The sequence below is a fragment of the Homarus americanus genome, unplaced genomic scaffold (genome assembly GCF_018991925.1).
Source record: "Homarus americanus isolate GMGI-L3 unplaced genomic scaffold, GMGI_Hamer_2.0 scaffold52806, whole genome shotgun sequence".
In the NCBI taxonomy this organism is placed as follows: Eukaryota; Metazoa; Arthropoda; class Malacostraca; order Decapoda; family Nephropidae; genus Homarus; species Homarus americanus.
Genome location: NW_024720773.1, coordinates 9,826,498 through 9,854,335, shown reverse-complemented (window position 1 = coordinate 9,854,335; position 27,838 = coordinate 9,826,498). Strand labels below are relative to the sequence as shown.

Sequence of the window (27,838 nt, the reverse complement as noted above, 5' to 3'; positions counted from 1 at the left end):
CCGTTAAATCAGTATTGCAGGTGAGGGTCACTACTCGCCTGGCAGTACAGCCTACCTGGTGTTTACACTTGCCAGCCGTACGAGTCATGTGATCGTGAATCCAACACGGACTTATTAACTGAACAGGTGATGAATTTAATCATCCTCATAATTTAGGCAAGAAAAGTGAGTTATACCTAAACTATTAAAATAGCAAAACAAAGGTTATATCAATTAATAACATGGGAAGACAGTTTACTCTACGCTGTGTATTTCCTGCTCATGTTTCCGCCTTGTGCTGCAGCCATGTCCAGCAGTCGATGCGGGAGTGTCTTGTGATACGGACGAGGAAAATCAACTTACCTTTTTTCCTTAACTGGCTAAAATCACAAGAACTAAATTTATCATTCATTTGAAAAGGGACTCAACGCACTGCTACACTGAGCATATCTCCGACTTTTCCGCCCTGGCCATGCGAAAAATAGATGGATGCTTAACTAAACTCCACTGATTCCCAGATTGCGAGTGTAATTTTATTGATTCTTGCAACGTCACGATTTACTAAAGAACTGCAGTGAGAGGAAACCTGTCTAGCTGTTGGTGTTTTATTGACGTTTGACGTTGAGACCTTGCCCTCACTCTCACATTACACCTCTTCCCTCCCCACACCTTTCCTCACCTTACCGCTTCTTTTATTTGTTTTTCCCAGAACCTCATCACCTCAATTGTTCCCCCCTGTCTCACTCTCCTTCCTTTACCTTCCGCTCCGGCAGTCTGCCTCACCCTCCCCCCTCCCATTCCTCACACTCCTCCTCCCCCTACCTCCCTCACTCATCTTCCCCTCCTTCCATCCCAAACCCGCCCTGCCTCTCACTTCCGGCCTCACCTCCCTCCCTCATTCTCTCTCCTTTATAAGTTTTCAGTTTTCCAAATACTGTAGTTAATATCACACACACACACCAAACGTTGCTGATTTTATACTAACACTGGACAATGAAGGATAAACTCACCAGAAACAAATTGCGTATGGATTAAACTACCCACCATTGTTGTTTCTCGTCAAAGCGGCAACCAAACAACAACAGCAGCAACTTACACCAGCGTTGTTACCACACTTCCGTTACCACCTCTGGCAGACTGTGTTGTTCCCACTATACACTAAGCCTTCGAGGAATATCTGTAAGTATATAATAATTATAATAATAATAATAATAATAATAATAATAATAATAATAATAATAAATTGTAGGAGTAGTATCATAACTCAACTTTGCCTTGTTTCATGTTTATAGCATTATAATTCTTCTTACAGTTTACGAGAGAGAGAGAGAGAGACTACCGACAATGAAGACAAAGTATTAATCCATGAGACTCCAAAGGTTTCAGGTTCACCAGTTGACCCTGTTACACACTCATGCGCTACGCTAAATATTGATAATTATCGTAGATTTAACCTTCAAGAGCAGCTGAAGTTATTACAGTATTGGGGTAATTTTTGTATATTTATTGGTACTATTTAATGAAAAATAATTCGTATTTGGTAGAATTTGCTCCTTTTCATTTAAGACGTATTTTACCGTCATAAGGTTAGGTTAGGTTTAATTGTGCATGAAACTACTCATTATTATTATTATTATTATTATTATTATTATTATTATTATTATTATATGATCGCTTATGGGCAGTCAGAAGTTTAACAAAATGCATTGAAGTTTTTCATAATCAGCAGTTCATCATCTTTATTGCTGTGTAATGGGTGTGACATTTAATATGTTTGGATTGACGAGTGTACATACTGTATATTAACATGCCATGTACGTATTTCTGAAATAAATCTTTCTTGCAGTTTTATGAGTATCCTTTGTAAGTTTGTACCAAGTCATAGATTTATGTTATTGAGTTAATAATTATCTGGTTTAGTTAAACATACATTACTTAAATATTATATTTTACTTAAATCTTGAATAATGCCGTACGACCTTTTTCCTTGAAGTTGCCAGCTAGACATTATCCAGCAGCACCACCATACGCGGGAATCGAGACCACTGCACTCCGTCAGTCAGTAGAGACCGAGGGGAGGAGAATTCAAGTGTGCAATCGTATTTTGGTGGGTGTTGACTTCTGAGTGGTAAATATATTAATAGTTTCGCTATATATTGAAATTGCAGTAACATAAAGATAGTATGAGAACCCAAAAGAATACAGTGTACGTCAGAAACTTGGAAGGAGCAGGATAGTGTGGGCGAGGAGGTTGGCTATTTTAAAGAAGATAGGCTGGTTGTAATCTCCTGCAGGAAGGGTTGTCACACGAGAAGGTTAGCAACTACACTAATATTACAGTGTTGATACTAGAGCTCAGTGGAATATCATGCTACTTAAATACTACACAAATGGTGAGTGTGGATAGGTGAGGTGAATGTGTAGTGAAGACTCGTGCAACGATTTCCATCTGAATGTAACTGTCCCGGGGCGGAAAATATTCAAGTCAGAGACAGTTCTTCTAATGGTGAATGTTTGGTAATGCGTAAATTCTCAGAACGTAGTGTATTGTGTACAGTGTATGATGTGTTGATGAGTATATGCTAAGGTGGCATCATTTTGTAACACCACGTAGGCAAGATACATAAAACATCATCATCAGTATATATATATTTTTATTCATGATGGACTTGGGATTCAATGGCACTGAATGGCGATCAATTTGGGCATGAGTGAGTGAGTGAACAGCATGTCATTTACATACTGAATAATTTATCTAACGTGTACGACATTTGCACTTGCTCCTATGAACGCCGTGACTAACTCGTATGTACTGTACTGGGGTGATTTGAAGTGAATGTCAAGTTACAAATTACGATTCGTTTGCTCCGTGTAGTGCGTATGAGTTGAGGATATGATCAAGTACAGTGCATGTGTGAATGTTTTTACTCGTCTTAAGTATCACTTTCTACACTTGCTTCGCACCACTCTATTATTGCCCTCACCTTTGACGTTTCTAAGTAACTTTATCCAACTCTCGCACACACACACAAGTGGGGTAGTAAATAATGTTTCCTCCTTAACATTGTACAAATATTTACTTGGGTTTGGGATATCTGTACCTATCTAGTTTGTCAACCCAGGTGAATTATTTCCCTCGGGGTCAGGATTCATAGAGACTTCACGTTAATAAATTGTCTCCCTCCACTAATGTTGTCCTCTAGCTGGTGGTAAGAATGTATCTAGTCCAAGTTGTGTCTTAGTGTAATTTTCTTGCCTATTTTTATATGTTTTCGTGTGTTTTAAGAGTAATAGCACGGTGTGTTTTTACATCTCCAGGTTGGGGAAAAATTTTAACTTACGAACCTTGGAAAATCTTGGTTCCGTGGTCCTTGTGTAGCTGTCGGGGATATTTATTCTGTGCAACACAATTACCCGCTGAATAAAATACATGTGTTATGACTAAAACAATATACTGCATATCGCGTGAGGCAATAAGAGTTTACAACAACAGGTGTATGATAAGCAAGAGTTTACAACAACAGGTGTATGATAGAGCAAGTGTTTACAACAACAGGTGTATGATAGAGCAAGTGTTTACAACAACAGGTGTATGATAGAGCAAGTGTTTACAACAACAGGTGTATGATAGAGCAAGTGTTTACAACAACAGGTGTATGATAGAGCAAGTGTTTACAACAACAGGTGTATGATAGAGCAAGTGTTTACAACAACAGGTGTATGATAGAGCAAGTGTTTACAACAACAGGTGTATGATAGAGCAAGTGTTTACAACAACAGGTGTATGATAGAGCAAGTGTTTACAACAACAGGTGTATGATAGAGCAAGTGTTACAACAACAGGTGTATGATAGGAGCAAGTGTTTACAAATAAGCTCAGGTGTATAGATAGAGCAAGTAAGCACAACAACAGGTATGATAGAGCAAGGGCTTACAAATCAACAGGTATGATAGAGCAAGTGTTTACAACAAATAGGTGTAAGATAGAGCAAGTAAGTACAACAAACAGGTGTATGATAGAGCAGTAAGCTAAATGTAACAGGTGTATGATAGAGCAAGTGTTTACAAATAACAGGTATGATAGAGTAAGTAAGCTATAACAACAGGTGTATGATAGAGCAAGTGTTTACAACAACAGGTGTAAGATAGAGCAAGTGCTTACAACAACAGGTGTATGATAGGAGGCTAGTATTACAACAACAGGTGTATGATAGAGCAAGTGTTTACAACAACAGGTGTATGATAGAGCAAGAGTTTACAACAACAGGTGTATGATAGAGCAAGTGTTTACAACAACAGGTGTATGATAGAGCAAGTGTTTACAACAACAGGTGTATGATAGAGCAAGTGTTTACAACAACAGGTGTATGATAGAGCAAGTGTTTACAACAACAGGTGTATGATAGAGCAAGTGTTTACAACAACAGGTGTATGATAGAGCAAGTGTTTACAACAACAGGTGTATGATAGAGCAAGTGTTTACAACAACAGGTGTATGATAGAGCAAGTGTTTACAACAACAGGTGTATAATAGAGCAAGTGTTTACAACAACAGGTGTATGATAGAGCAAGTGTTTGGTGACACGCACATACAGTACACTGATAGTGGTTACTGTTATATTAGTTAAGTCAAATTAAATTAGTTTAGCTTAGGTTAAGTTAGGACAGATTTAATCGGAATATTCCTTCACATTATTAACATTCCGTCACTAGTTTGTTACACCTAAAGCAACAGTCAGGCTAGATCAGGTAAGGTTAGATCAGGTTACAACAAGTTAGGTTAGGTTAGGTTAGGGATAACTTGTAAACCACACGCTATACAAGCACCAATTGATTTTCACGCTCATAATGTTTTAACCTGTGTAATTATCCTCAAGCGATTTTATTCAGCATAAAGAAACTCCTACAGCTCTCGGGGGGGAGGTCAAGAGATACATTGATTAACCCAGTGTGTATGGTCTCACTTTGTTGTGATGGTAGTGAGTGGTGGTGGTGGGTGGTAGTGGTAGTGGGTGGTGGTGATGGTAGTGGGTGGTGGTGTGGGTGGTGGTGATGGTAGTGGGTGGTGGTGATGGTAGTGGGTGGTGGTGATGGGTGGTGGTGATGGTGGTGGTGATGGTGGTGGTGGTGTGGGTGGTGGTGATGGTAGTGGATGGTGGTGAGGGTGGTGGTGATGGTAGTGGTGGTGGTGATGGTATTGGGGATGAGATGGTGGTAGGTTGGGGTGGGGAGGTTGATGGGTGTGTGTGTGTTGACATGGGGTGTGTGTGTGTGGGACGTGGGTGTAAGTGTCATGGGTGTGTGTGTGTGTTGTCATGGGTGTGTGTGTGTGGTCATGTGTGTGTGTGTTGTCATGGGTGTGTGTGTTGTCATGGGTGTGTGTGTGTTGTCATGGTGTGTGTGTGTTGTCATGGGTGTGTGTGTGTTGTCATGGTGTGTGTGTGTTGTCATGGGTCATGGTGTGTGTGTTGTCATGGGTGTGTGTGTTGTCATGGGTGTGTGTGTGTTGTCATGGGTGTGTGTGTTGTCATGGGTGTGTGTGTGTTGTCATGGGTGTGTGTGTTGACATTGGTAGTGTAGTGAAGGTGTTAATATTTGTCGTTAATATGATAGCTGTATTTAAAGTTCACTTGTTAAGTGGGGAGAAATATCATGTTTTTATTGGTATATTGTGGACCAGTTTGTACACTAGGACGAGTCACTCAACACCATAACCCAACTGCAACACTATAACTCAACTGCAACACTATAACCCAACTGCAACACTATAACCCAACAGCAACACTATAACCCAACAGTGAGTCAATGAGTGAGTGAGTGAGTGAGTCAGTGAGTGAGTGAGTGAGTCAGTGAGTGAGGATCAACAATAAACGTGGGTTAGAATGTACTATATCCCTTCTGCTACCATTATCCTCTTTACTGGTAGTGTAAATATAATGAAGTTGTCTGAGCTTGATCATCCTTGTACTGTCTGTGTCAGTGTGAGGCGACTGTTGTTCGTGATAAGGGATGAATGTAGTTATCTTTCCATTTAAGCTACAGATAACGATTTATTTATTTATTTATTACAAAAGTCTGTTGATTATCGTGATGGATCATTGTTATCAGAACTGAAATACCTCGAGATGTAAGAACCTCTCTCCTGGGGACCACATTCTTTTATGACTGACTACATACATACATACATACATACATAAATACATACATACATACATATACATACATACATACCCAAGTTTTCAATGTGTACCTTCCTCAAACACAAAAAATCAATGACCTTGGCAAATACCGCGAACAGTGACTTGTATAGTACACCTCCTTGCACAACTATACACTGTACTAGTACTTTATCACGCACAGGACCTGATATGCTCACACAACATTGGTTTAAATTCTGGGACGAAATTCTTGAAAGTTATATCGTGAATCTTTGCCTTCACTAATTAAATTAATGTAATAACCTTTTTTTATGGGGGGGGGGAAGGGGGAGGGTGGCGATATTTTGGTTTGGAATTATCGTTTCGGTTAGGTTTAGGTTGGATTAGGCTAGGTTAATAAGGTAAAAATAATCATCGTAAGGTCCTTTTTGTGAACCTGAATGAGTCACCCAAGGCCGTAGTTAGGGTGTGTTGGGGTGACTGAGAGAAGGGAGGGTCATGGTGAGGGGTGGTCTTCCTCCCTCAGTTTGTCGCCTCTTTTAACATGTTTAATGCTGTGTTTGGGAGAGTTTACAATCCTCATTAAAAACCTTGATTGCAGTATAGCATTTTGTTAATAGGTCCTCTGTCTGTCGTGAGTTTCCTGACCTTGTGGGAGTTAGTGTGGTATTTTGCACCATCATACCGCCAAGTACATGACGTCACCAACAACCCCAAATACCGGAAACTATGACGTCATTGATAAAAAATATATATAATTATTTTTATTATTATTATATATTATTATTAGTATTAAGATGATTACGATGAGGATAATTCCCATTATCCAACCATATACTGTACCAGGAATGTATGACGTCACTGAGGAGTTGCAACATCAAACCATACACAAACGAATCGATGACGTCACCATCAGGAAGCATCATCCAACCATACTCAATCTAAAATTGACGTCACCATCAGATAAAATCAACCAATTACACAAAAGATTATCCATGACGTCACCATCAGATAGTCCCAACCAATCACAATACAAAATAATTCCATGACGTCACCGAGAAGTAGCTGCACCTAACATGCATCTTAATATTTATCTTGATTTATTTACCTAATGACCACACACTAGAGATGGCCAGGCCGAGAGAAGGCCGACCACACACTAGAGATGGCCAGGCCGAGAGAAGGCCGACCACACACTAGAGATGGCCAGGCCGAGAGAAGGCCGACCACACACCAGAGATGGCCAGGCCGAGAGAAGGCCGACCACACACCAGAGATGGCCAGGCCGAGAGAAGGCCGACCACACACCAGAGATGGCCAGGCCGAGAGAAGGCCGACCACACACCAGAGATGGCCAGGCCGAGAGAAGGCCGACCACACACCAGAGATGGCCAGGCCGAGAGAAGGCCGACCACACACCAGAGATGGCCAGGCCGAGAGAAGGCCGACCACACACCAGAGATGGCCAGGCCGAGAGAAGGCCGACCACACACCAGAGATGGCCAGGCCGAGAGAAGGCCGACCACACACCAGAGATGGCCAGGCCGAGAGAAGGCCGACCACACACTAGAGATGGCCAGGCCGAGAGAAGGCCGACCACACACTAGAGATGGCCAGGCCGAGAGAAGGCCGACCACACACTAGAGATGGCCAGGCCGAGAGAAGGCCGACCACACACCAGAGATGGCCAGGCCGAGACAAGGCCATTGGCTTGTGTAAGATCCCTCCATTGTTCGTGAATTGTAAATGCTAACTTCAGGTGTGTAAGGTGCCAAACTTCAGCCAGGTGTGTAAGGTGCCAAACTTCAGCCAGGTGTGTAGACCCAGTACTGCACAGAAGTCAACTCCACCAAGGTGTTGTCGATCACCTGAAGATTAGCCCTCCCTCCCTCGGCTAACCTAACCTAACCTAACTTAATCTACTGATACATGGTAGAGCTTGAGCTGGGCAGCACTGAGTATGGTATTCATGGCAGTTATTAGTAATAATCTTGACATTGCAGGCAGGCAGGCGCGCGCACACACCCACGAGTCAAGACGCACCTGGCGCTACTCTAGCAGCAGCCACGTCAACTATTATGTTGGCCCATACCAACTCCCTCCCCTGAACCCTCCTCCCCACCTGAATATCAACAAGTTCTCGCCAGAAGTTACTATTTGGGAAAGGAATGGAACCAGTGTTGAATAATGGTGAACAGTGCTTAAGTCAGTGAAAAACAACTCGGCAGTCACAGTTGAGTCTTACCCAAGCTAACATTCACAGAGTGAGCTCCCAGGTACCCAGTGATAATTCCCCTGAGACTCCACGATGGGGAGGCCTGGGACCACCACTCACTCAAGGTCCTGTGACAACAGACCACGTAGTGTCCACATGATGCTACGACACCACGTAGTGAATGAGTTGCTACAGCATCATGTGAAGTTCCTCATAACACCATCTGTGAGGGAATTACTACATCAGGCCCCTCATACACCATCTGTGAGGGAATTACTACACCACGTGATGCCCCTCATAACACCATCTGTGAAGGAATTATTACACATCAGGCCCCTCATAACACCATCTGTGAGGGAATTACTACATCATCAGGCCCCTCATACACCATCTGTGAGGGAATTACTACATCATCAGGCCCCTCATAACACCATCTGTGAGGGAATTACTACACCACGTGATGCCCCTCATACACCATCTGTGAGGGAATTACTACATCATCAGGCCCCTCATACACCATCTGTGAGGGAATTACTACATCATCAGGCCCCTCATACACCATCTGTGAGGGAATTACTACACCACGTCAAGTCCCTCATAACACCACCTGTGAGGGAACTACTACTCCACGTAATGCCCCTCATAAAGGCCATCTGTGAGGGAGTTACGTGTCTGCTGTTCAACACCTCAGCTCACATGATCTACGTGTGTAAACATTAATCTGTATGTTCACTGTATGTTCCTTCACCTTTCCCTAATGAAGGCTTTTGTTAAACCACCAATGTATGTAATAAGTCATTTATGTCCATTGTATACTTTCAGCCTTCGGGCTGCCGAACTTTTTCAATAAACCGTTTATTATTATTATTATTATATTATTACACACACACTAAAACAGGTATATGAACGCACGGAACGATGGTGTCTGTGTAAACGTTAACTACTGAATTTATTTATTTATTTTTTAATCATAAGTTATTAGTTGTGTGGATGAAACTCGGCTCTCAGGGGTGAACGAATCTACCAAAGAGAGACGTCACTGTTTGTGTTGAGCTCTGTGTTCCTTTACAACATCAGGGGAGCTATAGTTTATTCAACATCCATCCGTAAATAACACTGGTTGAGGCGAGGAAGTGTGTGGGGAGGGAGGGGAGACCCGCTTATAGCCTTGTTCTATTAATAGTTCACACGGAGAGAAGGACACTTATTACATTGTTGTCTTGGTGATAAAGTGCACTTAATGCCACTTATTTCTTTGTGGTGGTACAGTATACAAGCGTTAACGTCGTGCGTCTCTCTCATTTAGTCTCCTGGGTTCGAGTACAAGCCCGGGACATACGTGAGATGGGTGTTTGTTTACAGTATCTGGTGTGACCCGCTAGAATGGCTAGTAAGGAGAGAAGTGGTTAAATAAATGTTAAATTAGATTAAGGATGGGGCAATAGACTAGGGAGTGGCTAATCTTCTGGTGAAATAAGCTAGGGCAGTGATTCTTAACCGTTTTCCCTGTTCGCACCGCTTCCAAACCGCCAAGCCGTCCTTGTACCCCTTCCCCCGAATTGATGAAAGAACATATTGTTGTAGGAATTAATAACAAATCCATCGTGGTTTGTTATCTACATTGAAACTAAATAATAGTGAAAATGCAATGAAGTGCAAAAGATACACAATTGACAACTAAAGATACATTGTAAAAATTCAGATAACTACAAATGTGCAAAAATTACTTGACAATTGCTAGTACTCTGCATGGTATGTTGAGGATGAAGCCGATTGATTATCCTTGTGCACCAAACTCAGTGACTTCGTTGCTGTTGTTTGTCCTCCATGACGGCATCGAACCCTGGCGTCCTGGTGCTGAGCGCTACTCGCATGTCGTGTTGAGGATCCAACCGATTCCTACAAAAATCTCTCATCGTCCTGCGACAACACCACCACGGTGACTCCATCCCCAGCGGCGACAGACACGGACTTGTACTCACCCGCTGGCTCTCGCTCGCCACACAACACAATGTACCCACTCTATTACATCAACCTTTGTCTCAGTACATAATATTTATGTAGTCAACTGCATCAAAATGGTTATAAAAACAGAAAACTACCTGGTCATAAACAGCAATACATGGTCATGGAGAAGGTTGGGAGAGGCCTTTGTCCTGTAGTGGATGAATTATGTCTGATAATGGTGATGACATTATGGGCCGGATTGATAGTCATTACGAAGCACAATGCCAATTGATAGTGTTCGTGCTGGTCTATTAATAGTCATCCCGATAAACGAGGTATCGGAAGGGAACCATACGCATATCCCTGAAATGTTGGAAACAACATCGGGTGGCTACCCCCACCCGATAGCTGCCTTACGACAAATAATAATCATCATTATATTTTATGAAAGTTCTTCCAGTACTTTATATTACAGATGTCTACGTCGAATTATATTATTTTTTTTGATAAGAACAATTAAAAGAAGTGTTAATACGGATAAATGAACTTTCACAACACTGTTATGAACTTGAAACATTATTGGAATGTTGACATCACAGCTCCGACTTCGATGACGACTGCTGTCTGTGCTGTGAGCCTCATCTTCAATTAACAATTACTTCTGTTATCATTTAAGATATGTTTCTTATCTTTATTCAGTCATACAATATTTTTGTCGTAGTAGTAATAAAATTTCAACCATCTGAACCGGGAAATTCACTTATGTTTTCCGGAATGAGGCAAGCCAAGTGAGCTCACTCTATCTTGAGTTAGCAAGGAAAATATCACAGTTTTTGGCCCAGTAATATAGTTTTTTTTACTTCACTGTGGTCTTTAATAATGGAGCATAACTCAATATGTAAGGTAATTCACCTGTGAGGTTTTATGAAGACAACAAAAGGAAAGAAATATACATTTATTTTTTTAATAAATGTGTAAAAATTAAGAAAATAAACTATAATTTTTCTATACATAGTTCTGCATTTCCTGAAATTCACAGCTTATATTATAGATATATAAAAATAAATCTTAACTGCCATACTTTGGACAATATTTGTAACTGACATGAAAATATTTCTATCTTGGGCACAAAAAGAAATGGTTCACTCCTTCTCTACAGCTATTTATATCAATGCATAAAATTTAATAAAAGAAACATATCCTCTATACAGTACTTTGCACAGTATAACATATTTTATAAATACCTGTATACACCAAACAAAACTTTATTCTTTATCACAGGAAATAAATTCAATTTTTGAAAATCACAGCCTTTATGTATATTATAAATATTCATCCCCCACAAATAATTACCTGCCATACTTATGACAGCTTTTGTAAACAAAAAAACCTTTGTCAAAATAAACACATGTATGTTTATTTCCTTCAAATAAAATTAGTTGAATATGTAAGAAATAGAACGAATAACTTTTACTTTAGATGCCAATTTCTGAAATATTACAACATCATTCATATGTTTTAGCCATGGCATCATATGCAGCTCCTGCTTTCCTTAAAACACTATCTAACAAATCCAAAGAATTATTCAATTTTTCATGTGTCTTTTCAATTGCAGTTTGTTGTAGTTTTTGTGTTAACATCATTTCTTTTTTCAGTTTCATTTCCTCCTCATGCTCCCTATTCAATCTGTACAACTTAGATTTATGTAACTCTTCTTGTCTTTTATCACACATTTCATAGACACTTGTCACCCTCCTAGTTCGCCTTGGTTTGCTCCTTGGCCGAGAACCAGATGCCCTGGACACTGAATAAAGGTGTTGGTTGGAAGCATGAGCAGGAGGGGGTGAGGCAATATCACTCGATAGTGAGTCAGGGGCATTGACTGCCGAGGCAGGAGCAATGTTTGGTGAGGCAGGAGCAATGTTTGGTGAGGCAGGAGCAATGACTGGTGAGGCAGGAACAATGACTTGTGAGACAGGAACAGAGGGTGAAAATAGAGGTCGATAAACAGTAGATGGAACTTCAGTAAATTGTGCAGAAGACACAGATGATGGCCCTGGGGTTGGACCAGGTAAAACAAGTGGATCATAGCTGGCGTTGAATGAAGCAGTAATTTCATCCCAGGCCTTTCTTTTCCTATAATTTATGGTGTTGCTTGTAGACCTATCCTCAATGATTGGCCTTTGCTCAATATGGCGCAAAAGTGCCATGCGTTGGGTTTCAGACAGAGCTGCAGAACGTTCTCTTACTACCTCCATGTTTGATAACCCGCGCGCAAACATTGTTGCCAAGTACTCAGATGAAAAAATTATCTATTTTGTTTCGAACAGATAATAAAGTTCAATTTTATAAAAAAATATATTTTACAATATATTATTGTGCCGGTATAAAATAACAACTAAATATCTCTCAAAATCGTCTTTCTAATTATGTGAAATAATACATTTGGCACACGCGCATGGCCAAAAAAAATTTTGCCATCCGACACGAGCTGCCGTGTTGACACGCTCATGTAAGGGTCTAGGAATATGGCACTCAGCGTTGGGTGGTTGCATCCCGACACACGATCATCGAGATGATGATCGTGATCGTCATTATCGTCGTAATGACTAGGAATACGGCCCTATGATTACACAGTTACAATCAGTGACGTCACGTCCTTATACACAACACCAAACAAGTACTGTATAGGCATCACCATAAAGTAGTAGTAGTGCTCACACACCTAACCTCACTTGCCTTCTTACCGCTTTTCAAATAATCAAAATGCACCTTAGGACGTTTGGCAGTAAATCTCTCTCTCTCTCTCTCTCTCTCTCACACACAATTCACAGTAATTTTATAAAAGGTAAGAAAAATTGGCAACAAAAAGATAATGTAATGATGAAAGAGAATTGTAAAGATTTTTTTAGGACTGAACTATTCCAATAACTTGCGTCATATCTAGCTGACATCTATACTCAAACAATACACATTATCTGTACATTAATACAAACACTGAGCAATATATATACAATATAGTACATTTAAAATTAGTAATAATGGCAAATTCTTAACAAAACAGGAATTTTATGCTCATATTTTTACGCCACTCCCCTAAGATGAGCCACGTGTGATAACAGCAGCCTCGCACCCCCGGTAAGAACCCCTGAGCTAGGAGCTGGCTAATCTTCGGGTGAAATAAGCTAGAGGGTGGTTAATCTTCAGGTGATAGCGTTAACACTCATTAACTAAACGCAATTAGAAATGAGAGATGAATAACACAGTATAGGAAAATAATTACTTCGCTAATCTAGTCAGGAAGCTGTGTGTGTGCGCGATGACTGACCCGTATTTAAGCGTAATTTACTCCGTAGAATAGATCATGTATTCAACAAGTTCAAATACTATACTCAAGGGATAAAGTAATCGTACTCAAGTGGTAAGAGTTCTTTTTCACTGGGCTAATTTGTTGTATTCAGGGAAGGGTTGGTATCATACTCAGAGGTCTTATTCATTGTACTCAGGGGAGGGTTGGTATCGTACTCAAGGGGCTTATTCATTGTACTCAGGGGAGGGTTGGTATCGTACTCAAGGGGCTTATTCATCGTACTCAGTGGAGGGTTGGTATCGTACTCAAGGGAAGATTGTGAAATTTTATTTTATGTTTTTACAACATAAGGTCAGACGATACAACACATTCTGGGTTTTATTTCCAGTAAGGGAAGAAAGTTATTGTTTTATATATGGCCTAACACTAGAATTTCCTGCCATGCATTGTTACAACCGCTAACCGTTATTCCTCGCTAACACTTGTTTGGAACTCTCTGCGGTCTCATTGTGTTTTTTCATAACATCCGTGTGTGTCTGTGTGTCTGTGATAAAACCGAGTGTAAAAGGTAAAGACGAAAGAAATGTCGGCGGTTGGTTGTGTGCGTTCGGTTCAATAGTAGACAGAACCCACCAAGCAAAGTTTTTATTGGTGGACGGGGCTGTGACGTCATTGATTGATGCGCCTGCCACATCTCCTATACTGGAACATTATAGCGATTAGGTTGAAATACAAATAACCAACAAAGGAAATTTAGCTCAAAGGAGACAACATAGATGCTATTAAATTTGTCAGAGTCCTCAGTAGTATTACCTAATCGAAGTGTATAAACATCTCAAAAGGGCATACTCGGTCGAATGCACAAACCTGGAGCTGGCTAACGCTTGCCCCACAAGGGGTCACAGACTCACAGTTCAAGGTTGAAGAAGCCACAAGTCAAGAACGCTTCCACGCCCTTGACTCTTCAGGCTTCTACGCCCTTTACTCATGAGACATAAAGGCAAGCATGAACTTGGCATGCTTCCCTGTTGGGCTCTGTAAACGCTTCTGCGCTTCACCTTACACGAGGATGTAGGGGAGTGCCCAATAAACAATAATAAAAAAAAGTGAGGTCAAACTTTTTCTGAGTGAGAATTGTGAACTCCTGAAACAATCTGCCAGTGTGTGTTGTGATGGCACCGAGTGTGAGCTCATTCCAGGGGCGGATCCAGGAATATCAAAAGCGAGCCCACCCAGCTGGAGCTGTAAGGGCTCCCCCAGATTTTTTTTGGAGGCTGACCAATATCATGGGTATTTTGAGGCCATTTTGAAGCCATGTGCACTTGACATTAGGAGATATTCTGAGGTCAATAGTAATCACATCTTACTATACAAAAGCGCATAAGTACCATACTACATTAAAGAAAATTATTTAAATTTTCTGATGAAAAGAGGGTTCGGGACCCTCAGAAAACCTTCCTTGAACCGCCCCTGCATTCAAGGCTTGACTTGACTAACACTGGAGCAGGTTCCGATATATTCAGGAGCCAGTTCATGCCCAGTACTTGCCAACGGTACGCAACGGAGACGTGTTACCACCCAAGCAGCTAACGAACCAATCAGTGGCGAAAGGATAAAATTAACTATTAAAACACACAACACTGATACGACTTACCCGCACGGTTACGCTGAAAAAAGACATTAAACAAAAATCGACATTGGATAGATGTATGATTTTTCTTTACCGGTAGTGAGACCAATGGGCAACATGTGTTCACCGCGACAAGCCACTATATCATACAGGTGTTTGAACGGATTGAAATTATCGACCAAATATACGTGTCATCCCCCCCTCCCCCCCCCCATTCAAGCAATCCCCAATCTTCGTTCCAGTTCTTTAAAACATCTTAATGCTAACCTGATCTAATCTAATCTTACCTATCGTAACATAACCTACCCTAGCCTGTCCTAACCTAATATAGTCAACCTAACCTATGTTTTTTGTTCTATAGTTTATAAAATAACTGATGAGAACGTGGACCTGTAATATATGGGAATGAATGTACAGCTGCTGGGGTGTGTGTCGTGGCTAGTACAGTATACCACACACATGTTACAATAGTATGATTAATTAATGAGGGGGTTCTTGTTGCGGTGGGGAACATATAGTAGAACGTGTGTGTGTGTGAACGACCCGCAACTGCACCGTAAAAGTACGTTCTGATATTAGAATAGTGAAGTATTTTCGTTGTGTTAGAATCCTTTGCCAACAACATTTATCTTTGGGGAATATAAAAGTTCGTTAACCCCTTCAGTATGATAACATTTAAATTCTTCAGGCTTATTTATTTAATGGTTTTACGAAATATCTCTCTACTGTTATCATCTCACCGTTTACATTGACTTAGGGTAATTCCTTTGAGTGCGATGTGTCACGGTGGTGGTACAGCACTTTACTTTGTACTCCTTTTCTGCAGGTGGAGGTAATGTAAGACTGTCTCCTCTGTGACCGACTCCCAAGATGTAAGTGTTAAGGTGGTTTAGTGTGTGTGTGTGTCATAAAGGTTATAATACCACAGCGTATTGTTAGTGTATTTAACATCATTAACAGCGTCACCGCCTAACAGGTGTTTTCCGAAGACGCTGCATTTCACTTTTAGGTTAATTTAGACATTTAATCATAAAATCATCAACATCCACAACAGGATACTGCACAAAAGCTCTATTTTCCTTTGACTCACGACAGAAATAATCTATTATGTACACCAACAAGAACAACAGAACATTAAACTCAACGTGGTTTATCATTACATCTGGGGTGACTACTGGTTGGTGAAGGCGAACTAAAAACACTGTGTAAACTGTGTGTGTAAAAGCTACCCTAAGCCGCGGGTTTTCATGTTCCTCTCGTACTAAGTAAAGGCGACCTTGAAGTTGTCTTTGGCTACACTAAGCTGTAATTGACAATAACATCCACCGCAAAAAAATCACGAATCCGACCAGAAAACCGGTAATATATGTTAATTAAACATACCCCCAAAACATTCCTCACTTAAGAAAAAACATCCAGTCAGTCAGGTCAGGAAACGATGTAAGTGACACGTGTAACCTCACCTGTACGTACACAAGGCCATAAGAGTTATATCCCCCTCGTGTTCAAAAGGGGTTCACCGCACCCCTGCCCCTCACACACACACTTGTACAGAATACATAAAAAAATGTTATGTACCGAGCTCCCTATGTTAACACTTGGTTCATTGACCACACACCCACACACAGATGTCAGATGCTATACACTCCTGTATATAAATATTGCTGAGGGAAATTAAGGACCAAACAGACTGGGAAGCATTACAGGAAAATCTCTGGCGGCTTCAGGTTTGGTCAAGAATTAGCTGATACGATTGAACATCACGAAATGCAGAAGGATGCATCTAGGTCGTACCAAGAGCAAGGAGGCTTTATCACGTGTCCCAGCATGATGAAGAAACACCATGAAACGAAATCAAATATGAAAAAAAAAGATCAGGGTGTGTATGGTGACAACAAACTATAGCTCTTGGACTAGTGTGAGAAGATGATAAATCAAGGAAATACAAAGATCGCATACAGTACATACCTAGATGGCCTGTCCCTCAAAAAGTGTGGTGCTTCCCCACTTGGAATACTGTACTGACATTCAGGTCCCTGAGATATGCAGAAGACAGCCAGTTGATTGAAAAGATCCAAAAAGGGCCACCAAATTTGTGCCTGCATACGAGTGCATTACAAACCAAGAGATATTAGAACATCTTCAGTTAATTAGTTTACGATGTACATATGAGTGAGGGGTGATTCAATAGAAGTTTATTAGCACTTCAAAGGGCATTACTTAGTTAGTATTCATATCTTGAACTAGTGAATGCCTGTCCCACTAAAGGTCACAGCCTTAGGTTAACGATCCCACATGTACAATTTCTTTTAGAGTTAACTTCTTTGGAGTAAGAGTCGTGAACTCTTTGAATAGCCTGGCAGAGAATGTTGTGACAGCACTGAGTGTGAGCACTTTTGAAACCAGGCTTGACCAACACTGGCACATGTTTAGGTACACTTTAGAGCCAGTGCATACCCAGTACTTGCCATCAGTGCATAAAAGAGAATTAACCAATCGCCTGATTGGTTAGAGAGCCAACCACTGGCTGGTCACGTCTCTGCTGTATACTGCTAGCAAGTACTGGGCATGTAATGGTTCCAGAATGTATCTGTACCTGCTCCAGTGTTGGTCAAGTCTGGTCTTCAATGAGCTCACACTCGGCACTGCTGTCACAACGCTCTTTGGCAGATTGTTCCAAGAGTTCACGACCCATCACTCCAAAAAAGTTTGCCCTCACAGTTTTCTGAAATTGTGTCTTCTTCAACCTTAAGTTGTGACCCTTAGTGGGGCGGCAGTTCCAGGTATAAACACTCAACTGAGTAATGTGCTCTGAGATGTTTACCAACTTATTTTAAGTCACTCTTTGCCTGCCGATAGTATATAAGCTAGGCAATTGCAGGCTCTTTCTTCTCTCTGGGTACCTGAGGTGCTGTAGTGTAGGCACCAGTCTGGTGCCCCTCACTTGAACGTTTGCAATCATCTGATAGTCTCTAACATATCTCGGGGACCAGACGGGTTGACAATACTCCAAACGGGGAAGCACCTCACTTTTGAAGAGCATTATGGAGGACAGACCATCTAGGTATCTGAACGCCCTTCTTAAAAGACTCACTAGCTAGTTGCTTGATTCACCTTCTTACAATGAGAATCCTGATCACTACCTCCCTTAGGATTGAATTGTGGAATACAAGAGTACTGATGCTTGTTACTGAAATTTTAGGTAGCTGACAAAGGACAAGAAAAGGTCTGCTCATGTATGGTGCTGCAACACTGAAATGTATTCACCTGCCACCCCTCAGGGAAACTCACTTCAGTTTCCCTTTTGCACTTTAGTGTAAGCTATCAGTGTTGAAGGTTGGATCCCAGGTTGAAACCTGTAGGCTTGATGAATTACTGTATATGGGTCTCCTTGTTAGGTCTATAGTACAGTATTCATTCTTTATTTGATAAGTCACCCCAATTTGGTTATGCTGTATCTCAAAAGAGGTTACAAGAAATAAATTGTCAAAGCTAAAGGTTCATGAGAGTCCCAGAGTGCTAAGAGAGTTGTGCAACAAGCTTGTTGATCACCTGAAGATCCTATTCAGTAAATGCCTGGATGGGCAAAAGGTCCCCAGTAATTGGATAGTGGCTTATGCGAGTCCTATTTTCAAGAAGGGCGATCGCCACTCCACGAATACTTATAGACCAGTGAGCCTGACGAGGATAGTGTAAAGCACTAGAGCATTATAAGAGATGCCTTGATGGAACACCTACTACGAAACAACATTGTAAAGGAAACTCAACATGGTTTTATGACGGGACGTTCCTGCTAAACACAATTACTCAAGGTACTGGATGTTTGGACCCAAATTCTGGAACAGGGTGGCAATATCGACAATATATACCTAAATTTTACCAAGGCTTTTGACAGCATACCTCATGAGACTGAAAATTGAACTGTAAGGGTATGGGATTCTGGGAAGTGTTCTAGCATTGATCAAAGACTGCATGATTGCAAGTAGTTTGTGGTGATCAATGGTATGAAATTGTCATGTGTACCTGTGACAAGCGGGGTACTACAGGGCCCGCTGCTGCTTGTTTGCTTCATAAATGACATACCTGACGCTGTAACAGTAGTTATACAATAGGCAGTCCCCGACTTACGACGGGGTTAGGGACCCAAATCCAGGTCGTAAGTCGAAAATGCAAAAATAATACATCTAAAATCTAAAATGGGTGTCTCTTTTTCTTCTCAGTACCACAAAACTCTCACTTTTAAGCTTGCCAGCCATTTTAAAGGGAATTACAAACGAAAATTTTGTCGGTACACAGCGCAATCACTAATGTCGGGACTCGAAAATACGTACAGTAATTTGAAAATATTTTGGTACGACTGCGGCGGTCGTATGTCCGGGTGGTCGTAAGTTGAGTAGGTCGTAAATCGAGGAGTACCTCTGTATAGAGATACTGCACTATTTTTAGAGTTCGGTGATTTACCATATACACACATGTTCAGTAGTTAATTACAACACTGTACATGGAATAATATTGAACTTACAGAGTAAAATATTATTTATACTTTTACTTTTTAACTTTTATCCTATTCGCCACTTGGGCGGTCGGTTACATCTCCGTTACGCACTGTTGGCAAGTACTGGGCATGAACTGGCTCCTGAATGTATCTGAACCTGCTCCAGTGCTGGTCAAGTCTGGTCTTGAAACAGCTCACACTCGGTGCCGTCACAACACTCTGGCAGATTGTTCCAAGAGTTCACAAATCTCACTCAGAAAAAGTTCTCCCTTACAGTTTTCTGGACTTGCAGCTTCTTCAACCTTGAGCTGTGACCCCTTGTGGGGTGAGTGTCCGCCAGCTCCAGGTATGGACACTCGACTGAGTACATAATGCTCTTTGAGATGTTTATACACCTCAAGTAGGTCCCCCCTTGCCCGTCTGTAGTATAAACTAGGCAGTTGCAGGCGTTCTAATCTCTCTAGATAGCTGAAGTGCCAAAGTGCAGGCACCAATCTGGTGGCCCTCCTTTGGACATTTTAAATCAACAGACAGTCCCTAGCATATCTCGGGGACCAGGCGGGGTGACAGTACTCCAAGCGGGGAAGCACCTCACTCTTGAAGATCATTATGAGGGATGGACCGTCAAGATATGTGAACGACCTTATAAGACCTAATAAATTAGTTGCCCGATTCACCTTCTTCTAACAATGGTCCGAGAACTTCAGTTCATTGTCAACATAAACACCCCGGTCCTTTTCGGATTCAGTCTCTATTAATGCAGTTTCTTCATCCCATTGTGACATACGATGTGCCTCCTTACCATTGGTACGTTCGTCCCAGATGCATCCTCTTACACTTCGTAACATTGAATCTTAGCAGCCATTTCTTCACCCATTCTTGAAGCTTACAGAGAGCTTTCTGCAGCTCTTCACAGTCTGCTTGGTTCTTAATTTCCCGAAATAACTTGGCGTCATCCGCAAACATTTATGTGGAGAAATGTACCCTGTAGAAGAATCTTGGAATGTCTTAACAACATTGAAGGAAATAGAACTATCATAAATGTATAATCTGGGCACCTTCACTTTTGTCGTGTACAAGATGATGTACAGTACAATACTGTACTTTGATCCTCAGTTGTCTAAATGCACTGTTTTCTTTTAAATATCTCTCTTCCATTAATTTTATATGTACCTATGCTGTGCTGTTGTTCTCCAGTTAATAAAATTATATTAATTCTTGAGCTCACTCAATCAGTTATAATTAATGCAGTTATACATACAGGAGCATTGTATTTTCTTCATGTTGATTATTATGTAATGTATAATATTCATGTTTATAAGATTATCAGATTTACAGTATTTCCTTATTCATTTAGGGTTGTGTTCCGTGGTGCTACGATGAGGGCGTGGAGGGTGCTGCGGGTAATGCGAGTCCACTGGATGGTCTTGCTTGCCGTGTGTGCCATAGTTGCTGTAAACGTCTTCATGTCATCCAACCACAAGAGGAATATACTACACGATCATCTTCATCACATTCCCTTGATTGCCAGACAGTTCGAGTCCTCAGAGGTAGAATTATTACCGGGTCAAGATCTGAATTTGTCTGGCCATTCAAAAGGTATCCTTCCCAAACTTTTATCTGTAGGTGAACAGCAGACACCACCTGCACCAGTTGTCAAGAAGGAACTTAGTTTTGGTGTACACGAGGAGGAGAACTCTGCAAGGGAAGTAATAGATCTGGAGGGTAGTGAAAGAGAGGGTAAAATAGGTCATTTAATGGATGTTGATGCTGCAAATGAGGTGAATTCAGTTGAACCTGAGGTAAATGCTAAGGGTGCAAATGATCCATCACAACAAGGACATCATAGTGAAGTAGACAATGATAGAAACTCCTGGGCCAGAGAACACAACTGGAGAAATCTTTCTGAACATGAAATAAAGAGTTTATCTGTGCTGGGAAGAAGACAATATTTAAATGAGAAGATTGGTACAGTGAAAAATAGGAACTTTACGATTTTAGTTTGGAAATCTGGCCCTAGTATTGAAAGGCGCTTACTCAGAGAGTATGGAACAATAAATAAAGACCCATTTCGTAAATGTTCTGTAAACAATTGTAAACTGACTTATGAAGATGAGGCAGCAAAGACAGCAGATGCCATTATGATCCACCTCCATCGCACTAAAGGGCCTCACACCTTCCCCAACCGCACTAAATTAAGCCAAAGATGGATTTGGTTGACCGATGAGAGTCCACACCACACCTTCATGATGGCTAAAACTAAGAAAATGGTAGACTATAATGGTTATTTCAACTGGTCGATGAATTATCGGATGGACAGTGATATTCCAGTACCCTATGGTAGAACTATTAAGATGACCCCGGAGGAGGTAGCAAATTTCCAGTATGTTGACTATTTTAAACTTCATTCAAAAACTGTGGCAGCGTTAGGATCAAACTGTGGAGGAAATAACAAAAGATGGCAGTATGTGAGAGAACTGATGAAGTACATGGAAGTTGATACTTACGGAGGATGTGGAACACTCAAGTGCCCTGGACATTTTAGAAAAGACTGTGAAGTTCTGAAGGAATACAAGTTTTATTTGGCATTTGAAAACGGGGACTGCCAGCAATACATAACTGAGAAGGTAAGTGAAGATGATTTCCTTCTACAGTACTGTACATATATCAGTTTGCTAATAAAGTAAAGCAAAGTTATTTGAAGCATAATCTAATGTACTAAATTTAACAAGCTTCCCTTGTGAGATCTTGACAGAAGAATAATATTTTGGCTTTAAATGAGAGTTTAGAGGTGGACTCATTTCTTTGAATTGCTTTTGAAAATCACATACACTACTAGACGTATTTGTATGTAAGAGCTGCTCTTCTGAATACTGTACAGTATACTCGTGTACTGGATACATAGGATAAAAGAATTATATAAAGTATTTCAGTACTGTACTTTTTCTTCTTGTTCTTCAAATCTACAATAGCAAACAGCAAATTACATCGGTGTATAGTTGGGGGGAGAGGGAAAGACCAAGAAGTAGATAGAAGGATGCTCTATAAGTGAGTGGGATGGGCAGATAAAAAGCAGTGATGTCAATAATTGGACAGCAGTATATTAGGGCATTAGTAAATAAATTCTGTGCATTTCTTCCAGTTAAAGAAAGATTAGATAAATAGATAAAATAAAAATCTTGCCAAACCCCTCCTGGGTCAGCCACTGTATTGGGAGGGTTTACTGTAGTTTACTCTAAATATGTCATTTCACATAAGCTTCTGTATGAAAATACAGTGGTCTCCATATACATATACTAGATACTGTACTGTACTGTAGAACCATAGAGTAGCACTTTAGTTTAGGATCTTATACAGGCTGTACTATATTAAAATTATTAAAGTACAGTATTGAACAGTATTGGCACCTAACAAAGTTATTATAATGTACTGCACAGTAGTACAGGTATAGAACAGAGGGGCCTTGGGTATATGGACTACTATTGAGTGAACTGCACACGTACAGTATTCATTCTCTCTCCTCCACAGCGTGTATGAAATGTATGATATTTTTCTAGGTTTGGTGGAATGCCTTAGGTAAGGGAGCTATTCCTGTGGTGATGGGTGCAAAAGTTGAAGACTATAAGAAGCTGCTGCCACCTGAATCATTTATACACATCAATGATTTCCAAACACCTGAACATCTTGCCAAGTACCTGACGTGAGTAAAATGCACTGAACACACTTAAATCTTCCTACTACAGTAATATAGTACAGTCTATATGTTAGGATGCAAATGGCTGTCCAGTAGCAGCCTTTCTATACTTGTACAGTAAATTAATACTCATCAAGAAGGTATATACTGTAATTACATTGTTTGTACAGTCAATGTTTTTTTATTGAACATGCCTACCAGAATGTGTAGCAGCCTGTGACCTCGGAGTATATACTGTACTTGTACCGTATCATATGTAATGCACTTATTTTTCTTTGCAGAATACTTACATTACCTATAAATTAATATAGTACTGTATAATATTTTTGTATTGACAGGCACCTGGCTTCCCAACCACTCGAATACAACAAGTTTCATGCTTGGCGCTCTAAGTATAAGGTATTAAATGAACATGGATACTTTGCCTCTGAAGTGTTCCACTATTGCCGCATCTGTGAAGCACTTAATTATAATGATCCAGCACCAAAAGTTTACAATCATTTGGAAGAGTTTTGGAACAGAGACACTCAGTGTTATCTACATACATGGCAAGATAAGCTCAAACAGTATGAGTTAACAAAGACTTAGCCTCAGATGTAACATTGAAAAGTACATACAGTACAGTAACAACTATTTATGTTACTGGACTTACTAATTTTTGGCAGTTGTAAGAAATTTACAGTTGTTAGTGAGGTAAATTGTTTTATATCTGTTGTGAACTTTTCATGTGTAAGGTTAGTACAGTACAGTATTCCCTAAATAAAGAATACAGTACTTCTTAAAGAAAATTATAATAAAGTGACAAATTGCAAAAGTATTTTGATACTGTAAAAATATATATATAATATTCTTATAGAACTTGGAGGCGAGTGAGTATTGAAGCTTCCTTTCTGCCAAAAATCTGATGAGTGATTGTGACGTGTAAAGTTCGAGTGAACTGCTGCTAGACTTTGTTTCTGTAAATGATGGCTTCCCAGTCTTGTGACTACTCCATTAAGATTGTCTTTTGTTATGGTTGACACGATGTCTTTTGTTATGGTTGACACGGTGACCTAAAGTTGGTTTGTAATCTGGTTTGAAGCACATTTAATTTTTTGTGTTAATATTCTGTGATAAATACTGTACATAGTTTGTGGCATTATGTCAATAGGGCCAACTGTTAGTACTGTACAGTACAGTACAGTTCTGTACTATACTGTACAGGGTACTGTAGTTTTGGTTAAAACTTAATTTATATCTGTACATGTGTTGCTAAGCATAATTCCTCTTGTTATTTTGCTTCTGCACAAACCTGTCAGTGCAAGAATATGTTGAGAAATATTATGTTTTGTGTCAATGTTGATAATTTGTGTTTTCAATGAATTTAAGTTTTAGAAGAAAATTGCTTGTTACATTATTAAACTTGTAAATATAGTTATGTTATCTATCAAAACATGTTTAATTAGAATCATGCATTGAAGATGGAATTTTCCTTTCAACAAAATTTCCAAGAACAGTACATATACCTGTACTACTGTACATGTACTGTATTGTGAAAATCCTCAACATATGATTACCAATATGTCAGTCCCATTTAAAGAACATAGTCTTTGTAGATTTCTTCCTGCTGCCTTGTTACTGATTATAAATTATTCATAGCACCTCAGTTTTATAGCAGTACAATATTGTATTACCAGATAACATCAGAGCATGATATTGCTATGTCGGAATCACTGTAATGTGAGTAATGTAGTAGTAGTACTGTATATAATTTGTAAATCAAATCCACAGTAAGACATCAAAGTTGACAGCCATCATCTTGTGTGGTTTCTGATATACAACCTCAGATTTTGGTTATTCCAGATTGGTATACAGTACCGTATGTTTCAGCCAGACTGCCTGTAAGGGTTTTCATCCAACAATTTATTTATATTGTATTTATGATCAGCCTAAGTTATATTACCCTCATATAGCCTTCTGGTTTTTTTTTTTTTCATACAAGTATTAGGGATATACAGTGTCCTCATTTAATGTTGAGGTATTTCTGGGATATAGTTTGGGTAGTCCTATTATGCCATGTTGTAATCCATGTATATTTTATTAGCATTAGTCCAAACAGTATGCACAGTCATAGGTGACAAGCCAAGCATTCTTCCAGTATCAAACTACCTTTCTACACCTACTAGTAATTTATTATCTATTGTATTAGTTTTCCTTGTTTTCTGGCTGAACTCTTTTGACTCATGATGCACAAAGGATTAATGCACAAAGAATCAAATACGTACTATAAATGCAGTAAAGTACCGCATCTGTCAACCGAAAATCTACTTTACAAAATTATCTATTTCATGAAAAATTTTAGCATTACGAATATTGAAATTTAAGAATACAGAATACTTTTTCTTTACACGAACAGTATTATGCGAGAGTAAGTGAGGAGAAATTGGACAACGAAGCAACTGGCTCAGTGACTTTGTGTACTGTAGTGGTGTGAATGATGAGTCTATTTGTCTTCTTGTGAATTTGAAAAGTAAGTTATTCTACATTGTAAAAAGGTAATTGTAGGAGCATGATGACACACTGAAAGCTTGCTGTAGATTTAATAACACTGAGACTGTTGGAGAATAATGAAGTAAGTCAGTGCACAGTCATTTTCAGAAACAAACAAAAAAGAAAAGAAAAGATAATATAGTAAAACAAAACTTATATAAGAACAGTACTGTGGTTACACGCTTTCCTGGGACACATTATTCATGATAGTATCCACTTCACATAACTATTCATTTTACAGAAGCCTCTGGGTCCCAAACTTTTTGATTGACAGATACTTTACTATACAGTAAAGTATTTGCCAACAGTGTGTGACAGAGACGTGACTGATTGCCCAAGCGGCTAACAAGCCAATCAGTGGCGAAGAGGATAAAAGTAAAGTAAAGTACTGTGATATAAAGTTATGATGATGCAATGTTTAAAGGTGCTCGACACACCACACGAGACAGTGATCTACACATTAAAAAGTAGTTACTGTACTTCTTAACTGCCCGAAATTGTTTAGTGAAAATTGGCAATGTAATGAAATATTGTCCGTAATTTATTGACTTAAAACTAAAACCATGTTGATTGGGACAATTTTAAGTGACCGACCGCCCAAGCCACTAATGAGCTCATGAGTGGCGAAGAGGATAAAAAGGGCTTACTGTATTACCACCTGTTGTAACTGACAAAGTGTTTGTTCTATTCTGTCTGTTTCTTCTCTTAGATTAGAACTTAAGTCAAGCAACAGTTTTATGACATATATTCTTACCTAGTACCTAAATTATCTTCAATTTTGTGACAAAGTTTTTTCTGTGCCACTTTGACCACTGTACAGTAATCCACATCAAAAAGCCAGTAATATGTATACTGCCATTAAAATGTCTTACAGCAAACATAAAAGTTATGGTATTGACTGCAGTAGTAAAAAGAAAACGTGCATAACATTCAAAGAAAAAGTTAAAATTCTCCAAACACTGAATTCATCATATTGATATTACATCTCGACAAAGTTAAAAAAAATCTGTAATATGTATCAACGAAGAAATGATTTTGTGGTCATTATAGAAGTACAGTACAATATTGAATTTTTAATGGATGCAGCTAATCCTCTTAAGAAAAATTCCATTGAGGAAACAATGTTTTTTTTTTGTGGTGTAACTTATAAGTTTGTAGCACAGATGAAATAAATGGTGAATTGAGGGTTAAAAAAAATGATAATTTAATTTTCTAGTCAATATAAAATTCAGTGCAGTTTGATATACCTGGGTGTTATATGATTAATTTTGCATTATATTTCATTTAACTGCAGTAGTTCAGTGGATACAACACTTGTCTCTCGTCCCAAGGGGTGCTGGATTGCACCTGGTGCATCTCCTGGTGTACTGGGGCTTAGTATTCATTGTGCTGTATCCATGCTGCTATGAACATGACATTAGGGTATTGGACCTGTTTTCACACATTTTGGCTCAACAGAAATAATCTAGTGTACTGTATGACAAGCTGTGTTTCTGATTTTAAATATCTGTGAGCTATAACTAAAAATATTTTATAACTAATGAAAACAATTTTGTTTTTGTAAAATATTTCAAGAATTCAGTCAATAATGTCATTTTATTAGTTTAATAAAATTAATTTCGATAATCAACAATCCTTGACATGACTAATTTTTAATTCTACATGTTGTCTGTACCTGCGTTGATTTATCTAGAAAATTGCAGTCTGTCATTTTTTACAGTATTATGGGCTATGGGTTTGTGTATGTCCATTACAAATGTGCTTTGTGAAATTTATGATGTTGAACATGCATAGAGGGAATGAGTAAAATATTTACATCATCTTGTTATTTATTGAAAGAAACCTTCAAAGAATTGACATTTGTTAATGTACTGTACTTTA

At 39.6% G+C, this 27,838-nt stretch overlaps 1 protein-coding gene across 7 annotated transcripts; it reads left to right on the top strand.

Annotated features, from left to right (window-relative positions):
- The first annotated feature begins 306 nt into the window (after positions 1 to 306).
- On the top strand, positions 307 to 27,777 carry LOC121861057 (glycoprotein 3-alpha-L-fucosyltransferase A-like). Of its 7 annotated transcripts, none has more exons than XM_042358577.1 (5): positions 307 to 1,158; positions 16,066 to 16,111; positions 21,092 to 22,361; positions 23,292 to 23,434; positions 23,767 to 27,777. In XM_042358577.1, coding segments are annotated over exons 2-5 (1,665 nt in total). In that variant the 5' UTR covers positions 307 to 1,158; positions 16,066 to 16,109; the 3' UTR covers positions 24,017 to 27,777. The 7 variants fall into 7 exon arrangements, with proteins under 7 accessions (XP_042214511.1, XP_042214516.1, XP_042214512.1 ...); XM_042358575.1 differs by lacking the exon at positions 307 to 1,158 and adding an exon at positions 2,004 to 2,086; XM_042358576.1 differs by lacking the exon at positions 307 to 1,158 and adding an exon at positions 2,021 to 2,107.
- The last annotated feature ends 61 nt before the right edge of the window (positions 27,778 to 27,838 follow it).